This window comes from Grammomys surdaster, unplaced genomic scaffold (assembly GCF_004785775.1).
Source record: "Grammomys surdaster isolate TR1022 unplaced genomic scaffold, NIH_TR_1.0 126531, whole genome shotgun sequence".
NCBI classification, from domain to species: Eukaryota; Metazoa; Chordata; class Mammalia; order Rodentia; family Muridae; genus Grammomys; species Grammomys surdaster.
Genome location: NW_021621323.1, coordinates 14,841,490 through 14,864,064, shown reverse-complemented (window position 1 = coordinate 14,864,064; position 22,575 = coordinate 14,841,490). Strand labels below are relative to the sequence as shown.

Here is a 22,575-nt window from a genome sequence, read left to right as displayed (position 1 = left end):
CTCTCCTTTCCTCCAGTTCCACAAAGGGTATCTAAAGGATTGCATAACAAATAACTGCCAAGAATGTTAGAAATAGGGGACAAAGATACAGATATGTTATGGTAGGTGACATAGAATGCATGCCTGACTGTAAGAACATCAAGCCACAGGTCTCTCTTCCCTAGTGGTGTACAGTGTCTATTCTTGCTGCCAAGGGACAAGAGGACTCCACACCTCTTCCAGATCCCAATGACATGGAAATGCAGGGCTCATATTGTAAAGGCTATGACATTCTGTTTCCCAAATTTGCATACAACTCCACAGCCACTGGGTGATTAAATTATTTTAATACTGAGTGAGGTTATAAAATATCAATTATTGGACATTCAGCAATAAATCTGAAGCATTCATTTATTGTGCCCTGATCCAACCATGTTCCAATCCTGCACAGATATTAAGCTATCAATCTTCTCAGCTCTTTTGTAGGTCTTTAAAAAAAGAATCAAACCTCTTTGCATCCCTTCTCTTTTTTCTCATTTAATTTTTGTTCTGTGAGTCTGAAAACCAGTCAAGGAGTCCCCTGGATTCCTTGTTCTCCTCTGCTTTCAGTCTGTCTCTAACTCACTTTCTTATGGAATTTGTGGTTCTTCTCACATTTTCTTCTTTCTTATCCATTCTTTACAGGAGCAAATCACATAAATACTTTAAGACTCCTATCATAACTTTGATAACTGCATTTTTTTACTATGTTTGAGATATTTCTTTTGGCTGGCATTCATCCTCTTATTAAGTCAAGAATAAGTTAAGAACTGAATAGCTCTTAACCCCATCTGTCTGTCTATCTATCTATCTATCTATCTATCTATCTATCTATCATCTCTTTCTCCTTCACCGATTTACATTAGTGATTATTTTTTAAATTTTAAGCTTCTAAATGAGTAATATACTTGCTTAAGTATTTTATTTTAATTCTTTGAAATTCTTTCAAAAGAGTTGGCTTGGGCTCTTCCACTCCACTAGGATGAAAATAAGAGGTAGTTTTCCTAGTGTCAGTAGAATTGAGATCCTTTGTGCCACACTTGCCCACCTCTGAAAATTATAATTCTAGACACTCAGCAATGGAAACTCACAGCTTCAAGCTTTAACAGCTGGAAACTTATTACAGTAGGTGGTCATGTCCTAGGAAGCAGTGAACCTCTTAGGTCAGGAGCCTTGCACTCCACAGTTGTAGGCCACATCTTCCAATGCCAGGACTCTTTATAATTGAAGCCCTCTGGTACTTCAGATACAATGAGGTTCACTGTTTCAGTGACTTAATTTTTGTAGCACTCTTTGATTAAGTCTTATATCTTCTCTTCCTGGTCTTAAGAGTTCCATGATTTTTTTAGATTTCCAAGAATCTACTGTCCATTTTTCTTCTCAGAAAAATTTGGCCACATCCTAGTAGCTAGAAAAGCAAACAGTGGGCTTTCAAAATCAGTAGCTCTGCACTATGTAACTAGCGACGTGGTATTCAAGTTTGAGTGTTAGAAAACTCACTAATAACCTCCAGTCACTACCACATCTAGATGCTGTTGTCTAGAACTGGAAACCCAGAATTCCATCTGTTCTTAATGTTACTGTCAGCCATCATTAGTCAACATAAATACAACTAGGCAATGAAAGACAACTGGGAACCTGCTCACACAGTATAGAGACTCAGAACCAACCTTACTCCCAACTAGGGACTGTCCAGCCACAATATTGTGACCTGGATATCCAAAGCCCTGCCAAAGCCTGACTGAGATCACCTAGTTGCACTATCTCTCCTTGAGACCAAGAATGAGTTGAAATTGCCTTTGCTCCCTGTGAGTTCTTGAGTGTGTTTCTCCTATTCAGATTGTCAAATTCTTTCCAGTTGCATCTGTAGAGCTTACATCATAGTGACAAATTCCTTTATCTGTTTATCACTTTATTTCTCTTTTAATTTTAATAGTTTTGCTGGGTATAATAGTGTTGGTTAATAGTTGTAGATTTTAGAACTCGGAATATATATCTTTCCAGGCTTTTGGCTTTAAAGGTTTGTGTCAAATTATCAAATGTTAATGTTTACAATGTTCAGAAAGGACTACTCCATAGTAAGATTAAATACTGGTTTCTTTGTTTATTTGGCATTTCAGATTAAAACCTCTATCCCATCTCTTCTGTTTATAAGATAAAGTTCTTTTTCTTCAGCAGCTTTGCCTAGATGCTTGGAACAAGTTTCCTTTGGTAGTGAAAAACACTGGAATTTGATGACATTGTGAATCATCAAACACATTTCTGAGTGTGAACTATATTTGTGTCAAGAAAGAAATCAAGAAAGAAGTTTTTAAAATTTTTCTACAATTTAATGAAAATAGAAACATAACATAGCAAAATATATGGAACACAGAAAAGCGTATAGTACTATGTGCCTATATCAGAAATTATGAAAACTCTCAAAGCAAATACTTAATGATACATCTTAATTAGTGTTCATTCATGTCACTCATTTCCCTATTATGGACTCCCTTTGTCAACTTTGTATACTTTGTTTTGTAAACCTTCAAGGCAGTAAAGTAGCCAGGCCCCAGCCTAAGGAGCTCCAGCAGCCAAGACCTTCCCTCAGACCTCCCTAATGGTCATAATGGCATTTCAAGCCTCTGTAATTGTCACAAAGGTCATCTCCAGCCCCTCAACAGGACCCTCCCCAGACTATACTAATTTTAGGTGAAAATCTGAACAAACTCCACCAATCCCTGAACTTCCCACAGAAACCCATCAATCCCTGAGCGCAAAAACTTGCCAGTCCCTGAACAGGAAAACACACCAATCTGAGAACCCCAAGCCTAAGACTCGAAATCCTACCAATATTCATCTGGAAATTTTTGCCCTGAAAATCTCTGCCTTCTCAAAAATCCTATGTAAGCACTGTCCCTTGTCCAATTTCTGGCTGTCTGCTCCATCGTGGGAGCATAGAAAACCACTTCAGGATTTGTCTCTCCAGATTTTGTACCCTCCCATAAGTCTCTTTTATGAGATTTGCCACCCAGTGTGACTAGCTCATTGGAAGAAGCAAAGAAGAAATGAAAAGAAGGGAGGAAGTGAAGAGATGAAGCAGGGCTGAGACTCAGTTTCTCAGCTCCTCTGTGGATACCCTCCCCTGGTTGCTGCAGCACCTCTTCTGAGGAGGCTTCCTTTCAGAGCTATGTGGTTCTTGGGCTCCTGTGTCTCAGAATGCTTTTTGACATTGGAACACTGTCCCACTTCAAAGCTTTGTGGTTCCTGAGCTTCTGAGTCCCAGGATACCTGTCTATCAAGGAGGGAGGCCAACATTATGTCTTACAAAAACAATAACAGCAACCTCACAAAGTAGAAGAGAAAATAAAAAACCAGAGCTAAATTAATAAAAATAAAAATTAAAAAACTACAAAGGATCAATGAAATGTAGCATTGAAAAGAATGTATGCTTTGAAAAGAATAACATGATTGGCAAAAGTTTAGTTAAGTTCACCAAATTCAATAGGGAGAGGTTCTAATTTAAGATAATCAGAGATAAAAAGGGGGAGATGTGCAAAGAGCTTGAGGAAATTCAAAGAATCATTAAGATATACTTTAAAATCTTTATTTTAATAAAACTGGGAAACCTAAAGCAAATCCATGCACACACACACACACACTGTTCTACCAAAGCCAAATAAAGATAAAATAAATAATTTAAATATACCTATTGTAGTGTGCAATGTCATAGAAGTGTTAAATAAAAATTTCTCAACTAAAAAAGACAAAGATTAGTTAGATTCTATGCAGAATTCTATACAGAAACTAAAAAAATAACTAGCACTAATGCTTCTTGTACTGTTTCACATAATAAAAAAATGAAGGGACATTTTCACATTATTTTTATAAAGCCAGTATCACTCTGATACAGAAATCTGACATAGATCCACATGAAGTAGAAAATATAGGTCAGTTTTGCTGCTGAACATGATGTTAAGCCTTTTAAGACAATATATTTGCAAACTAAATTCAAGAATACATCAAAGCAATTATGAAATTATCAAATTGATGCCATTCTAGAGATTTCTCAACATACATAAATTGTAAGTATATTCCAGCAAATGAGCTTACAGCTGTTACCTTTTTAAATAAGGAAAAGCTCAAATCATTGTCATTAAGATCACGGAAAGAAGAAGGATGTGCAACCTACCTCTGGGTCTGTTCAATAGAAAATTTAAAGTCTTAGCTAGATCAATAAGATAAATGAAGACATGGGAGGATAGAAATAGGAAAGGAAGAAGCCACAGTATCCTTATTTTTAGATATGTCGTTCAACATAAAGATCCCAAAGACTCCACTAGAAGACCACAGTTTATAGATACATTCAGGAAAGTAGCAGAATACAAAGCTAACACAGAGTAGTTGGTAACATTTCTATAATTAAATAACAAACATTGAAAAAGCAATCAAGAATCCTATGTTGGAATCTTCAGATATATGTCTTTCATTTGGAATATCTATAGAGGTCAGGAAAGTAGCAAAGGGTTGAGAGAGGAAGAATTCAAGAGCAGGAGATAGTTTCCCTTAGTATAAGGGACCTCAGGGGAATTATAGATTTGAAAGGGTTAGATTGGGAGGGGGACTGTTTAGAAGAGGATATACTGGGAGGGATAAATAACACAAAGTACCTCTGAAAAAATTCATACAGAAATATATTACTGCAGAAACTTCCCAAATATATACATAATTTTAAAAGAACATTTATTTGCTCCTAGAAGAGAGCTATCAAGTTTAGGCAACATAGCTAAAAATAGACATTGCCAGATATTGTCACTATCTTTGGAACTATTTGCAGATAAGGTCCCATCAACCAAACCTTCCAAGTCATTGGCAGTGTTCTTGTCTATCTTATAGGACTTGAGGATAAGACCCTACTGCTAAGATACTACATGCTTAAGTCATAGAACATGGAGAATATAAGCTGGTATTAACCCATAAGCTTCATTCATGCTGATTAGCTTTCATGGTTCTGAATACTGTTATCCTTGCTACTAGAGGAGGAATAAAGCAATCATCAATTTTATTCAGCTTTGAATTTGGAGTACTGCAATAATAACTAGCATGGCAAAACAAACTAGTGCAGTAGGGACATAGATACTACGGGAGTAACCAACAACTTGCTACTTGGAACTAAGGGCATCTCTGCAAACAGAAACCCATCTAGACACTGAATCTGTAGTTTGCAGAACAGGAGCCTTACAGGAGAAATTGCTGCTATTTTTGTCAAATGAAAATATGAGTAAACTATCTACTAGGTACTTATTACACTCATTAATTAAGAAGCTCCTTTTTTGTAATAGATGACGATTAACATACAGACCCTCAACTTGTGAAGGTATAGATAAATGAATAATGTGAAATGTTCAGGCCTAAATTAGACATCTATACCAAACCCTCTTCCCAAGTACTCACAGAGAAATAAGTTTGGAATTGCACATATCCAAGATACGGTTAGCACAAATTGGATCTAACAGCCTAAATTAAAAGAGTACAGGTAATGAATATGATCAAAATTCATTGTACAAAATTCTCATAGAACTAATAAAAATACATAAAAATAAATATTATTGAAAGATAAAAAACAAAAAAACAAAACCTTAGAGGGACTTTTGGGGCCTTGTGTTGCAACACAGTGATACATAAAAGAGTCACTTCTGTAGCTAACTCAAGACTAATAAGTAGCCTACTTCTATTGCCTAAAAAGAAATGTGACATGTGTGATCAGATTTTAATGTCACTAATATATGTATGTGCATGACTTTCAGGACCACCAACCACAAGTCTTACAGAAGAATCAGTCACAAGCTGTATGTTATACCAACTTGGGTCTCTTTGCCAAATGAGTTGGGAAGCACTTCCTGAATGAGAATAGCTTCAGACAGAACAGCAACATCTGAAGTTCACAACTGTGGCATGTACACACCTATACCTTTAGCATTTGAACCTAAGAATGAAACAGAGAAAGAAAGAGAAACACACACACACACACACAGTGAGACAGAGACAGAGAGACAGAGACAAAGACAGAGACAGAGAGACAGAGACAAAGACAGAAAGACAAAGAAAGACAGAGACAGAGAGACAGAAAGACACAGACATACACAGAGACAAAGAGAGATAGAGAGATAGAAACAGAGAGACAGAGACAAAGAAAGAGAGACAAAGAAAGACAGAGAGAGACAGAAAGACACAGACATACACAGAGACAAAGAGAGATAGAGAGATAGAGACAAAGAGACAGAGAGACAGAAAGACACAGACACACACACACACACACACACACACACACACAAAGGGGGGTATGGAGGTGTGTGTTCACCCAGATTTAGCTCACTGGTACCTAGAGTTTCAAAGCCTGTATGTCCTGGTTTCCTTTCTGTTTCTGTCATAAGCACCATGACCAAAGGCAATTTGGAAGAGAATGTTTTATTAGGCTTTTATGCCTAGATCACAGTCTATCACTGAGGTAAGTCAGGGAAGGAACTCAAGGCAGAAACTTAAAGTCAAGACTTGAAGAAGCCATGGGCTGTGCTCACTGGCTTGCTTGCGAGCTCACATTGATCTGTTTCTCATACCTTAATTCCCAAGACAATTCTTGCAGGGGTAGTCCAGTACTCCCACATAATCCTTATTCAAGAAAATTCCCCTCAGTCTAACCTACAGGCTGACTTGACAAGAGTATTTGCTCAGCTGAGGTCCCTGTTTTTCCAGATGTCTCTAACTTGGACCTAGTGATTTTTTTTTTCATTTAAATTTTAGTAAAAAACAAATAACCAGTGAAGCATGAAGGTTGCCTTAGTACACTTGCCAAAAAAGAGATGTCTTGCCTGACAATTCCCTGCATGCGACATTCAGACATAGGGGCAGGATCTGTCATTTAAAAGGCCAAAGTGCTTTTCCCTATAATTTTATTTATTTAGAGGAATAGTTAATTAGTACCCTTTTTAAAAAAAAAGATCCATGAAATTATTGCTTAAATACGTATTTAATATTGTTTAAATACAAACTATATGCCCTTTAGTGTTGCATTCCTTATTTAACTCTACCGATCAAACTTGGAGCCACATGTTTAATATGTTTAATATTCTATGTTATCCACTATCCTTTAGGAGGGTGAGGTGGAACAGGGACAAAGGTTCCACAGGGCTCTGGTCCCGAAGTATCATAGCTCTTAGAAGGGAAGTGAGGAGCTTTGGGCATCCCACACAGGGCAGGTAGCTTGGTCCTTTCTCTGCTATGGCAGCGCCAGTAATGATGGCAGGGGTGATGGCGAAGGCGGCAGCAGCAGTGGTGAGCAGTGAGTAGTGGTGGTGTAAATCTGACCAGCTAGGCAGGTCCAAGGTTCAGCGGTGAAAATTTCAGGAGAGCATACTCTTCCCTATGTGTTACAGCTCAATAAAACAATCTCAGAAAATCAAGACAAAATAACTTGTGCACTTTATTTTATGTGGACAGAGTTTACAAACAATGAGGAATGGGCGGGTTTTAGGGGTAGATGGTTCCTATTGACTCCGTTTGGAATGTTAGTTATGCTCTATTTACATGGGGAAGAATTTGAGGTGTTTTCCTTATATGACTGATGGTTATGGTCCTGTCAGCGGGGTGTCATGGTTACTTGTTCCAGAGCCCATAGATTTAGGCAGGGAGTAGCCCCACTCCTACCATTCTCAATTCTAAAAATCAAGGGTTTGAACTCACTCATTCTTACCAGTTCTTCTGTCTAGTGGCATAGTTCACTTCCCCCATAATCCTACATGCTTAGTATGCTTTCCGAGTAAAGTGATAGCTCCCTCAGATCCATTGTTAGTGCCTTTCTTTAGCTACTCAAGCCTCTGTTCAGTCCTTACATTACCTATGTGCTTGACCTAATGAATGTTAAGTTTATTAAGGTCAACACATGTGATTTTCTGATCAAGAATTATCATCAATCATCACTCCTGTGACATATAATGAATAACACATCAGCTTTTATTGAGTATACTGATCTAATTGACTGAAATCAAACATCAACAAATGATTCGTGAGATTTATGTGTCAAAAACAGAGGGGCTTCCTGCACCTGTGACACTTGACTGCAGAGGAAAATTGAACACAGCTTTCTGAAATTCTTGACCAATTCTCCCGTCCACTTTATTTTGGCTACGTAGCAGTATTAAATCAAAGACTTAGATAAATAGAGTCACATAGGCTAATATAAACACAATGGGATTGTTATTAAAATGAAATAACCTAGTAAATGGTAAGGAAACACTGGAAAGAATTGGTCTACTGAATATTATTTTTGGTTAAATATGGCATACTACTGTATAACATGTGTCTTCTTTTCTTTGTAATAGGAACAACTGCACTTTATTTATTTCTTCTAATGCACCCCTCCATCATCAGCAATCTCCCTAGCCCAAAAACCTTTGAAGAAGTTCAATTTTTTAACGGCAACAACTATCACAAGGGAATTGAGTGGTAAGAATAACAACACAAAATGAACTCCAGTATTAGCACACGCTCCATCATTGCAGGGCAATTACAGATGTGTGCATGGCATCTGCATAATTACAGAATAAATTTGTTATGCTCAATTCTTCCACAGTGAATTAGGAATTAATTTATAATGATGATATGTTTAATCAGTGTTGCTTATAATTTGATTTGGACAGTGCAATAATGATAATATTTTTCTGGTAAGTTAATATGATTGAATAAAGAACATTGTGGGGTATTTTTCATCAGAATTATTCATAAGGATATTTAAAATTCTCTTTAAGCATACTCTTATTTTTACAGTTCCTCCATTTATTTTATTAAACATATAATTTGTCTTTGCAGTGATGCCTGAGGTTGCTTTATTTTGTACTCTAGAACATGTGTCTTCATTAACCACATGAGCTGTGTATGTTGTATTGCAACGTAGGCAATATTTGTCATGCAAATTATAATAGAGCTTTTCCTAAACTATATCAATTCCACTCACACACAAAAGAAGCATTAATTAGCACTTGATAAATGACAGAAAACTCTTAAAATAACAATACTTTCCATAAGTTAAAATTAATAAACTTAATATTGGAGATGGTATTCACTCTAATGAATTTTATTTTTCTGGCTCTATCCCAACTTTCCAAGAACTTATGATCCTGAATTTAATTTCAATTCCCTGGGTAGATAAGAAAAATTTCCTATGAGGAAAATTTCCTTCAATGAACAATTTGTAGGATATTATTCTTTGTGTTACCACAACACATGAACCTTCTAGAATCAAGGCCTGACAAAAGCCACACCAGTGACCTGATCACACTTCTCATCCTGAGTGAAATTGTGTTCACTCTCTATCTAAGATGTTACCACTATATCGTACTTTTACATTTTGAACTTCATGAAAATCATTAAAGAAAAAAAAAGCAATTTTCTCTTATCTCTGTGCTGAAATGGAGCACAATTTTTAAAGCAAGAATACAGATGAGATTCTTCAGTATTCTTCATTTGGGAAACATAATAACAAATGTCAACTAGGAAAATAAGTGTCTTTTATGAATTCTTAATTGCTCCCATTACTTTTTTTTCGAGAACATTTGAGGATGAGAGAAGTGATGAGCTGTAAAGAGGGTTACACACATAATTAAAGCCTTGTACTGAATTCGCCTCAGAGCATATTGATTCCATAATCTACACGCAGAGGGACAGTCTGACAGCATACGGAGAAGCAAACCTATGGAGGCACTGTAGGATTGACTCACAGGAAATACCCCCTTAGTTACTCTATATAAATTACAATGCACTGATATTACTGCACATACTACTAAATTTTATAGAAGTTAATAAAGGAGAACATCTCTGCCTTAATCTGTTTAATTTTTTAATAGCTATTTTGACTTACATGTCTTTCTGTCTTGTGAACATGAATCTAACCTTAAGAATTTTAATATTCAAATTTGCAAACACACATTTACTATTTAAAGTATCAGTCAAGATGATTGTACAGATTTGTATTTTACAGTCATAAACTGTAGATTTAGATTTGTCTTGTAATAACAAAGAATGCCAGCTCAAGCCCACTGTGTTTTCCTATCATTCATTATCAACTCACTTAATCTTTCTCACTCTTTTCTTTGCCGTATGCGTCATAAGGACATCATCTTTGGGGCTGCTTTCTCATGAGACGTACACAGCATGGTGCCTATTTGGCTGATTTTATAATACACTAATTTTAACTGGATGCAAAGAAATGTAAACCTGTTCAAATTCCTCCTACAGACAACAGCAGAATAAAAAGTACTGATCAGATTAATTAATTAATTCTCCCTACCTACAGGTATATGGACTTTTTCCCAACTCCTTCCAACATTACCAGTGATTTCCTATTTGAAAAGAGTGCTAACTACTTCCACTCAGAAGAGGCGCCCAAAAGAGCTGCATCTCTTGTTCCCAAAGCCAAGATCATCACTATCCTTATAGACCCCTCGGACAGGGCATATTCTTGGTACCAGGTATGAATAAAGAAGAATAGTTCTGAGTACATTCAGTTGTAACTTGAATTAGTAATTAAATAAAACCCAAATACACTAAAGGGTCAAATGTAAAAATATCTTAACCTAAAACAATATTACATGTCTGTTTATCATCTATCTATCTATCTATCTATCTATCTATCTATCTATTTATCTATCTAATCTATCTGTCCATCCATCCATGCATCCATTCATTCAACTATGAAGACCTAAATATTTAACTTACTCAGAATTGGTCAAGGGATTTCAACAATAAAATACTTCCAAAACGAAACATGTTAAGTGTTGGTTTGTTAAAATGTATTGAATCTAAATGTCAGTATCTAAGGAGTGCATCTCTAGAAAGGAAAATTACTTTGTGCTTTAATTTACATGTGTTCTCCAGCACATTAAGTAAATACATAATAATATCAGGAAACAAGTGAGGAAAGGAACTGACAGACGACTACATAACAAGTGTAACCATTCAGTAGTTTATGTGAAAATGCCCAACTTAATTAGAGGTTAATAAAACATAAATTAAAATGACATGTTTTGTTAATATAGTAACAAGACCTGTATTATACTTCTTTGCTGGCAAGGCGTGATCTTGCAAACATTCCACTATAGATAGACAGATAGATAGATAGATAGATAGATAGATAGATAGATAGATAGATAACACAATAGGTATGTTAAAACCTTTTCTACTGTTATTACTGACTTTGGAATTGATTATAAGGACATTTTCAAATAGATTGACAAATGTTTAAGTATATTGAAGCCCTAAGTATTAATCAGTAGTAAAAAAATGACAAATACAGATTTGAATATTGTGCTGTTATATTTAATTATAATGTTAATCTATAAGCTGTGAAGGGAAATGTTTTATTCTCATTTTATACATTGCAATATGTGATTGGCATCAGTTTGTGAGGGTGCTTTGAGGAATTCTTTAAACGTATGCTGAGCACACTCTCTATTATCCAAATAAACTCTGGACTAAAGCTCAAGGACAAATATGTATCAACTGTTTTAAGTAGAAGACAATGATAGAGGAGTAATATTATAAGGCCCTCTGCTTATAAAAACTCATACCACATTTAAAAGGCTAACAGTAGTTCACTGTGGTCCCATATGAAAACCCAGATGGTGATTTAAAACATTGAGTCTGAAACCCATTAGGGTTACCAGGTTCTGAACAACTTAAAACTGCCATGATCATATTTTCTTTAGGGAATATAAAATCTGCTATTTAAAGCATAAATTTGGGAAGGACCATTGAGAGATATCGTCCTTGAACCTATTGTAATGGTCTTATGGGGTAAGGGGACAACATAGGAAATGTAAATATATCATCCAATAAAAAAAAAAAAGAAATCATGAGTAGATAAAGCCATTATGTAGACACTGAAGGGAATGTAAAGTATATGTGCTTAGAGATTAGAATCAACAGGGTTTGATAAAGAAATTTCAAGAATGAACAGAGTTTCTTTCGAATTAGGCATCTGAATGAAAAGCTACATCCTCATGTAGGATGAAATGCTGAATAAAGATGGGAAGTTGTGAGACGGTAAGATGTGGAATGCCAGACTTTCAGAGATGATCTTGTGTGGGGACATATAGACCCCTATGATAATATGCATAATAGTCAGTCATGGGAGAAATCTGAGCTAGAGACAAGGATTTATGAATCAGAGACATAAAGCCTGGGAAACAGAAATAGTGAGATCACCTACAGAGTTCAGAGATGAAAAACGCGCAGAAAGACGAATTAAAGAGACCACAGTGAACATAACGACTTCATGCACGGGAAAATGCAATGCTGTCAAATGGGGTTGTGACTACAGCGCCAATCAGTTGCTATGAAATTAGAGAAATACACAAAAGAGACCTGAATCACTTTCATCAAGCTAAATGATATGGAGAGAAGTGTTGTCGATAGCAAAAGGGTTAAAAGAACAAAACTGTGTGTGGTTGGTGAATACACAAGTGGAGAAGAAGCTGGTATGGCAGCCATTGCTAGGGACTCAAAGGTATGACTCAGAAGGAAAACACAAACCACATCAGTTTTACGTAGTATTAAATGTGGGCTTAGGGAAAACATGTTCCATGGTCTTGGGAACATGATTTAAAATGAAAAGTTTCTATAGAGAAAAGATTAAATACATAGTAGGGCAGCAAATGGATAACCACTTCTGTAAAAAATGCAAGATGAGATGATTGTGGTCAATAGTTTAATAGAAATATATTTACAAACCATAAAGCTGAATAACGTAATTAGAAAGAAAACAACAAAAAGTATTGTAAACTGGCATCCTTTGGACATGACATAGCTGCTTCACACACGAGGTCACAGCCACCATGGCTACTTGCATAGACCTGTACACATCAAGGCAGAGAAAGATTTCAGCCTCCATCAGGGAGGGGCCCTCAAAGCTCCAATCCTTGCTGAGAAGTTAATGGCTGCTAAGGGAGAGAGAATTGTCTTTGTCTTCTTTTTCTTTCCTTTCCTTTTCTTTTTTTCTTATTTTTGCAGCTTAATTGGATTTTTTATTTTTCAAATTATCAGATTTATTGTCTTTATTGATGGCACACCTAGAATTTTAACATTGGCACTATCTAGCAGAAGCAAACACCAAACAAAATGATTAAAAACAAACAAACAAAAATTATCTGAGTACCATGTACTTTTTTCCTTTTGAAAACGAGCTTACATGCCCTGGTAGAACAACAGCCCAGAAGAGAAATGAATCGAGGCCTGTATCCAGGGACAGATTTTCTGGAATCAGATGTACTCCTTCTTAAACTTTAAACAGCACACATGTCATTCTTTTTCTGTCCCTTCAGCCAGATATAAGAATACAAACAGGAAAAGCTACTAATTTATTTCCTAAGATTATCAATCATTTACTGAAGCAAAAGAAAGTTTGTTTTCCACCCGTGTTCTCCATGTGCGTTCTGGAGTTTCCTTTCTCTTTGTTTAAATCATCAGCCCACATTTACTTCTGAACCATAGTATGACTGATATTTTATTTCCAGTTAATGAAAATAATTCTTAGTGGTATCAAATTCACACTACTTACAAAACTTGTACTGCACACATTTCCAGTATTAGAAAACAATACATTCTCTCTATAGGTATGGGAGATAGTTTGTGGGTTGTATTTCAACTCGAAAGAAACAAGCATTGATATACTTTTGGTTTTTGTAAAACAAACAAAAAAAGTGAGCCAGCCTAGAAACAATCAAAATTGAATAACACTCAGCAGTGAGATATTTTACAAAGGATTTTCCTTTTAAAAATTACACAGTGATCTCACAGTGAAAAATATTTTCATTGACTCTTAGTTTCATTATTTGTATTTCACTGACAGAAACAAAAAGCATACCTTTATGCTAAAAATTACTGAAAAACGTATGAAGGGGAGCAAGATAAATCCATCTTTAAAAAAAATACTACCTAACGTGATACACAATTGTATCTTAGTGAGGGATACTATTGCTACAATGAAACACTGCCTTAGGAGTCCACATCACTGTTATCATGGAAGAAGAAATGAGGTGAGAAACTCAAACAGGGCAGGAACCTAGAGGTAGACGCTGACGTAGAGTCTAGGGGCAGGGTGGGCTGGGGTGAGCTGGGGTGAGTCATACTGTCTGGATCAGCTGGTTATCTAACATAATCCAGCCCAGGGAAAGCCCTGCCACAATGGGTTGGACTCTTCCCCATTAATCATTAATTATGAAAATGCTCTACAGCCAGATTATTTTTGAGATGCTCTCTTACCTGTGGGTTCTCTCGTTTCAGATGACTCTATCCTGTATCAGTTGATATTAAACCTAGCCAGCACATATTGGATAACATGTATAAATATTAAAGGATGCATAAATATTAAGGGGTATAGGACTGGATATAGCACATGAACATGGTTTATGGAAGAGGCTATGACGTTTTCCATCTCTTAACTCTGTCATAGTATTCTTGGTTGTGTTGGTGGATAAGCGCCTACAATACATTCTATAGTGAAAATAAAAAGTCCAATGTGAAGTCTCACATTTTCAAAATGCCTATTCTAACATTTTAGAAGTTCATTAAGATGTATAGACCTAGGGTCTTGTTAATTTGGGTGTGTAGAATTCTATTTGCAAAGCTCTCATAATAAAATTAATTAAAAAAACCCTACCAAAACACTGAGACATAAACCTTAATTAAAAGTTTTAAATTTAAATATTTGCGAGAATGCTGAATGCTTAATCTATTTAGGATAGACTAAAATATATGTTCTATATAGACTAAATCGCTTGAATAAAACAGAATGTACATAATACGGTGTTTATCTCTGACTGCTTTCCAAATAAATTCTTTGAATACACAGGTTTAAGGGAATTATTTTTTCTGATAATATTTTTTATTGCCTGTATTGCTGAGGCTAGGGCCCCAAAGTGCTCCACATTTCAAAATAATGTAGCCTATTACTTAGGTGGACCTGTCTTTTCAGTAAGGGCCATAAATCTGCAGCTCCATAGGTATACATCAGAAACCCTCACGAACGTCACCTGCCACTGTAATTTCTACCCCACATTTTTATAATGGACCGCACAGAGGAGCTAAAGTGCTATTTTTCCATAAAATATGTTCCTTTGTGGCTTTCTGGTCATATTTCTATGCTAATCTTAGTTGCAGGGATACAAAGAAAATTCGATGCTAAACTTTTATGAGTCTGTCACTTCTTGTATCAGATATTTTAGCCCTGCTGTATTCTATTAATATGCATATGCTGAATATTTACAATTATTTTTCATATTTCTTGAATCTCTTTGTGTTTCTTGATTAGATCAGTCATGTAATCTGCATTAATGTCTTCAGCATGATGCTTAAAACAAAATATTAGCTTCATTCAGCAGGTGGTTAATTATGACTCTTGATTTTGACCCCTCACTAAATTATATTTTTACTGAATAATTATCATGTAAGACTTACTTCAAACATATAAAAACAACTATTGGCATACAGAGCAGGCCCTATATCTTATCATGGATTTTCTAGGCTAGATTTCCTTTTTGTTAACTTTTAGATGTTATGCAACACCAGTTCTTTTATATGCACACAACTTATCCATCTCAACTCACTCCTACCTGGCATTATCTATCTTTCCCTCTCTGTTTTCTTATTCTCTTATTATTGAAGGCTTTCTTGTTACATTTTAACTCAAAAGCCTCACCTGTTATTAATGTTTCCTTCATTTGTCAGTCTGGTTTGCTCCTTTATTGGCCTGGTTGTCACCATTAAGAAACTTCTTATGCATAAGTCAAATTCTTGGCTTTGTTATTACCAATTACTCTACTGTCTCCTGTACTAGGATTCATTTTAAAAAAAAATTATGATTCCTAACTTCTTATAATAAAAAACTATCACTGTTTTTGTTCTAGTGATGAGACTAATACATTTTCAAACAACTCTATTGTTAAGCCTGTCTCTCATTTAGTTGGGCTCTGTAACTTTGCCAAATAGTACTTTTGTGTGCAAGTCCCCTAGGCCTTGGTACTGAAAAGCAGGAGTGAAATAGTGTTTTGGAGAAAACCCACAGAGCACACTATGGACAACCTTAATGATTAGGACATGGAAGCAATGGTTAGCAATCAGAATCCGCATGCATAGGACCTGCCACATAGAGAAGCCACCCGAGCTGTGATGACTCAGTAAGCCAGGCAACATGAGTGCTCACCTCTGCCCATCTGAATTTCTGCTTCATTTTTCTGTCCTTAACATGTTTTCAATCTTAATCAGATCCTTTTAGACAATCCTCTCATATTATCTCTTCCCTTTACCTAAATATTTTAAAACAAAACCGACTGCAAATACATCTGCACATCACCTGATATTTAGTAAAAGTCTAGTTTTTAAAATAAATGATGTACCCAATGCACAATTGTGGACACATACTTATGCAAATATTAAAAAACAATCTAATTCTACACTTGACTTTTCCTTTGAAGCACCAACGATCTCATGAAGATCCAGCTGCCCTGAGGTTCAATTTCTATGAAGTTATCACAACAGGACATTGGGCCCCTCCTGATTTAAAAACATTGCAGAGGAGATGTCTGGTACCTGGGTGGTATGCAGTACACATAGAACGATGGCTGGCCTACTTTTCTACTTCCCAGGTAATAGCATGAAATTAGGTTCCATTTATCATACTGCAATTGCATCCCACTGCCAAACAGAAAATGTGATGAACTACACCAGAGAGAATAAAGACAGTAAAAGCTGTAGATTTTTACATAGTTTCACTTTATTAATGCCATACAATTGAGTCAGATGGCTCTGAAACACAGATTTAGGAAACTTTTTTTTTGATTATCAGTTCGTTTTAAGGAATACATTGACATGAAGGAAGCGTTACATAATTCAAAATTACAAACTCTCAACACATAGTTGAGAAGTCAGTTAGCCAGAAGTTTGTAAAAATCTCCTTTTCGATTCCAGCTGTTTCCCTATTATCTGGAAACCTAATTCGGAAAGATGTTCTTAAACTGGATGGCCATAGAGAGAAAGGCCCAGTAGATAGAGGTATAGTAAGATTTGAGAAAAACATCCACATCCTCCATGTCCAGGGAGCAATTTAAGCTCCAAGTGCACTTTGATACTGACACTCTTTTTATACATCCCTTGAGTGAGTCTAATATTCTTCATCAGTGACCCAAGATGAGAAAGTCAGAAACAAACATTTTTCTCCATCCCCTAATCAGAGTTTGTAAGACTACATGGGATTTTACCCTGATTGTTCACTCTTTAGCCACCGGCCCCAAGGTTAGTGATGACATTTAGTAGGCTGGATGTTAGCCTACAGGTAATATACACTACAGATGGAAAACTCCTGTCCTTTCTATAATTCAAAAGCAACAGATGTTGATGTTTATTTCTACTTAAGAATAAACGGAGTTCACAGGCACACAAAAAATGCATATGGAAAATTTTAATTATTACTAATTAGGAAAGAAGCAAGAAGAGCAACATTTAAATGTATTCTACGTATTACATGTTTTCTTCTCAAAGTGACCAGACTTATTAATGCCATACAGGTCAAGGCAGGCAGTTTGGTTGATTTAATTCAGTTTTGTTCTTCATAAAGTGACTATTTTTGGCTTTGCAGTTACTAATTATTGATGGACAGCAGCTGAGATCTGACCCAGCTACTGTGATGGATGAAGTCCAGAAGTTTCTGGGAGTTACACCTCATTATAATTACTCGGAAGCACTAACGTGAGTCTATTCTCATGCTTGATTTCACTCCCATTATTTGTCCTCATAAATTATCACTGGTATGTATGTATAGGACATCATTAATACTAGCTATGAATTTATACATCATTCTGCTACTCAGACCCGGTCAAAGAAATATTCTCATTACTCATAAGGTGTCTCCTTTTGAATAACAGGAGCACTTTGTATTATAAAGTATAATAGGTATTTTATATTATGATAAATCGATTTGTTTTTGAGCTGTCCTCCAATATAAGTTTATGCAAACATTTTATATGTATTCTTTGTATACGGGGTCCGAATGCCTGAAGTCACAATGGTGAAAATGATTTGTCTTCTGGATGCCAGCTAGTAAGAAACCATGGAAAGTCATCATATCCTGTGAGACAGGGAGCAGTATTTAGGATAGATTTGAAGACATGCCTTTGTATATGTTGTTTGATGCTGCTCCTGGGCAGATCTGAGCAAACATCACTTTATCCCAGAGAGGAGACTAACAACACACAAAATTACAGGCAGCACTAAAGTCCATTTTGGTGAACCAATGGGGTTTATTGGGGTTAAGAGAGGACCAGAGGTAACTCTACAACAACTGTTATCACTATAAGTCTGTCCCAGAACAAGTGACATGAGGTGGAAACCTGGAGTACATTACCCAGATTACAGGAAGTTCTACACTTGGGAGGGTGTTCCTTACTGGTGCCTCAGGTAGTCGAAGTATCTTCCAGGCAGCTAAGGTGGGCTTTGTTTCTTCTTGGCAGTTTGACTGGTGCCTGTTCGTTCCTAGTTGCTTCTCTGGTTTCTGCTTCCTTCAGGTTGCTTGACTGATCTCCCAGGCTGCTTGGTCTGAGCCTGCAAGCACCGAAGCTCCTCGAGAGTGACTCTCACAAGTTTCACTGTTTATATACTTTGGGGTGGGGGAGAAAACACAGTGAGTCTGGTTAGTAGTTTTAGGCACTTTCTGGAGCTATTTTGAGTTGTTCATTTCATGTCTCAAGGAGTTTCCCTGAAGGATGGAATGTTTGCCTGCCCTACTTCTAATAACCTGTAGGTTGCTATCCCTTTTGCAGTCGAATGGCCCTTTCACAGGGGTTGCCTAAGACCAAAAGAAAATACAAATATTTGCATTATGAGTCATAACAGCGGCAGTATTGCAACAAACATATTTTGAGGTGGTGATTGGGGATCACCGTACCATGAGGAACTGTATTACAGGGTCACAGTCCTAGAAAAGGTGAGAAACTCTGTGTTAGAGTATCCTGTCTTTTCACTTTTCTGCAAAAATCCTGTCTTAAAATGTCCTGTTGTTTCTCCTCGTTTTTTCCCATCCTATGTCTTGAGAAGTTTGCCTCCAAGATGGAAAGTTTTAGCCATTATGTGATAAGGTTTTATTAAGTATTTATTTACTTTTATAGCCAAATGGAATTGTGCAGCATGGTAATCTATTGCTGAATCACAAAACGTTGCTAAGCCAATGGCAACTTATAGGCTTAGATTTTTTAAAAAACATATTTTTAATAAGGGTTCTTAAATACTTTAACCTCTTTTCTAGCCCATTACCCACCAGAGGTAGAAGAAAGGATGTGGACCTGTTTAGAGATAGTTCTGTAGAGCAAATCTAATGTGTGTTGTCAGGATATCAGCACTTCAGTTCACATGAGTCGGCAGCAGCCGCTTGATCCACTTGCAAACACCATTCGTGAATCAGCAATGGCAGGTTGATTTATAAGAAACACTATGGCTCTGCCAATCAGCCCAAATCCACAGAAGTGGCAAGAAGCCTCAAGAAGCTGTCAGCACTAGAACATCTCCAGAGGTGTTTTGGTGTGTTTCTCTTAATGTAATTATGACAAACAATGACCAACAAAGAATGGTAAGGCATATCAATATCACCCAGCCTCATAAGCGAAGATCAGTGTCAGCAAAAGTCAAAGATGACCAGCAAAGAATGGCAGGGTGTACCAATACCATCCAGCATCAGCTACAGTCCACTGGACTATCCTCTTTAAACATGTTCTCTCCAGCATTCACTTTAGCAAACTATCACAGGTTATTTTTTTTAGGCTGCCTCCAGCAAAACATCACATGTCTGTTCTTAGCAAAACATCCTCCCACATGTCAGCTTGAGCAAAAACATTCTCTTATAAGGCAGTTTCCAGAAAAAAACGTTACATGATACAACTGAGTCTCTAAAGAAATTAGAAATTTTTATTTCAGCATATGAGACATCAGTCCTTTTGCTATGGTACAGGTTTTGTAGGTCAAAGGTGAGAAAGTCATGCACTGAGGATTGTTTGATTTCAGCCATTGATGTGTGAGCCATCACTGAGAAGACTCGAGTAGCTGGATGTGACTGAAATGGCCAAGGATGCAATTATCGGTGTGCTTCTTCACTCACATCTTTGACTACTAAATCAAAGACTGAAAGTTCAGCGGCATGAAGATTCTCCATGTAGCTTCTCCTTGTTTCTGGCAGAGGGACCTTGTGGTCTAAGATCACCTAACAGCTAAGACAAAGACTTGACATCCACAGAGCTTGCTTCATTCTGTTGGGCACAAAGGTCCTTTAATCAGGTTCAAATTCAAGATATGGACATGCAACCCCATCTCCGGGAAAAAAGGGACATGCTGTGTTACAAGAAGGCATGTAGAATGGCATGTATGTCGCCCTTGTCCTGGGAGAACAAAACTATCCACTCAAGCAATTTGAAAATCGGGGAAGCAAGTTAACAAAAAGAAATGCTCCAAGCAGCTGAAACACACTTTCAAAGGGCATGTACTTTACTCATAAAAGACTCCCCCCCAAGCTCTGATATAAAGCCTATTAAATTTTAGACGAAATTCTAACAAGCCTGATTATATAATTTCCCAGTTCACAGCAGATTAGACTCAGCAATTAGACAATTAGAGAGGGTAATGGAGGGACAGGAAAAGCAGTAATGAGATTGGGTTTTTCCTTATCCACTAAAACAATCCTAATGAAGTTCTTACCTACACAAAGAAACAACAGCAGCACCAGGCATGCCCCTGTTGATTGAGTAGACAAAGCTTCCCATAATGCGTTTTGCATTAATAGTTATTGATGTTGGCATATCTTGCCCTTCTCAGCAGTAGCCAAGGTAATGCTTCTGTCTTGTTTACTGCAAATAGTTGCTTATGGCTCAATAAACCTGTAAAATCATACTTATGATGGAGTTTATAAGTACAAAATATATATGGATTTCAACATATCTCACATATCACAAAATTTAACTACAGTAGTGATGTTTGACAAGATAAAGAAAGTCAAATGCCAGCCAATCCATGTCCTAAGAGTCACTTAGCAATTATTTAGCAGGGCTTTGAATATTATGTTCACAATTTCATAACTGTTAAAATGAAATCACAGAACAATGAACTGATGTAACCTAGAGAAGAACCAATTGTTAGAGTTTATAAAGTTAGCTATGCAATGCATGGGCAGGACCCCAAATAAGATGGCAAAAACTCTATGCTTTAAAAAAGACCTTCAGTGTTCAGGATTGCTCACTCCTCAGTCTGAACAAAGTTTTGACTCACGACATCTGCTGTACAGAACAAGAAATGCCAACAGCTTACCCTGAGACCTCACACTAGCAGCGAAGAAAGACGCGGTCAGCATGCATCCAGACGCTTCCGTTTTGTTACTGGCATTGTAGTCACCCTTAATGCCGTTAAATATTCTCATCCTGAGGCAGAAAATGCTGTTTAGAGCCATTGTGCTACGGATGTCCCCATCTCATTTTGCACAGCAGGCTGAGCTTTTTTTTTTTTTTTTTCTCTCCCTCTTGGGAAATTAATGAAAAGCGGAAGAAGGTCTGTGGTACACATGGAGCAGATTGAAAAGTTCGGGTTGGAAATGGCTTTGTCTTCTTTTATCCATTTGACTACCGATGTATCTGATTTTAATTGGTGACCTGTAGTAGGAAAACCTGCGGAGCATGGACTAGATCTCTCTAACAATAGGTCAGGAAAGGAAGCTAAAGGAAAATTTCCTCCCGCCATAAAGGAGTACGCATATGCGCAGAGGCAAATTGCAGGTGCAATGGTGTAATCGGAATGGGCCCGGGGCAACAAAATATTCTGCAACTAATTAACTTTACATCCCAGTCAATTATGCTTCATCTTTCTAAAACATCTGCTGAGCAACAAAAACGCTAACCTTTCCCATGTTTTATGCATGCAGCAAATCCCATAGCGATAAATTTAAATTTCCCCCTTCTTATTTGGTTCATTCTTTCATTTTTCGGATCTTGTTAGTGCTCAACAGAAATTCCCATATATTTGGCTTTACCCAAAACAATTAGGCCACAAGTCTTTTCTCTTGTAGCTAAATTGCAACTGCAGAAATAAAGTAGCACTCAAGCTTCTGTGAGTACCTAGAGATCTGATTGCGTCAAAGCTACAGCATTACTTCCTTCTCAGGCCCCAGAGGTAAGGACAGTGTCTGCCAGCAGAGTTCTCCCAAAGTCCAATTTATCAGCAGCTGGCTGCAAACATAGGTGTGAAGATGCTTTGCAAGGTGGTTGGCATATGCCAGGCATTGCCTGAGAACTCTCTCTTACCCTCTCTTTGTTCGTCTTTTGCAAAACCAGACTTACTTCTTGAACTACTGGAATGTGCTTGATCAGTCTTTGAGTGGTCACTGCAATGGACATCTTGTTTCTGATTGACTTAGCGGGGCTGATTATAGCTATAGTTTGTGTGTGTGTGTGTGTATGTGTGTGTGTGTGTGTGTGTGTGTGTGTGTGTGTGTGTGTGTGTGTG

The 22,575-nt window shown here is 36.9% G+C and overlaps 1 protein-coding gene across 1 annotated transcript in view; it reads left to right on the top strand.

Annotated features, from left to right (window-relative positions):
• Ndst4 (N-deacetylase and N-sulfotransferase 4) overlaps positions 1-22,575 on the top strand; it is a 319,626-nt gene that overhangs the window by 291,568 nt on the left and 5,483 nt on the right. Inside the window, exons 9-12 of the mRNA XM_028760460.1 lie at positions 8,376-8,499; positions 10,346-10,520; positions 16,521-16,691; positions 17,681-17,790. Coding sequence (XP_028616293.1) covers positions 8,376-8,499; positions 10,346-10,520; positions 16,521-16,691; positions 17,681-17,790 — 580 coding nt within the window. The remainder of the gene's footprint in view (positions 1-8,375; positions 8,500-10,345; positions 10,521-16,520; positions 16,692-17,680; positions 17,791-22,575) is intronic.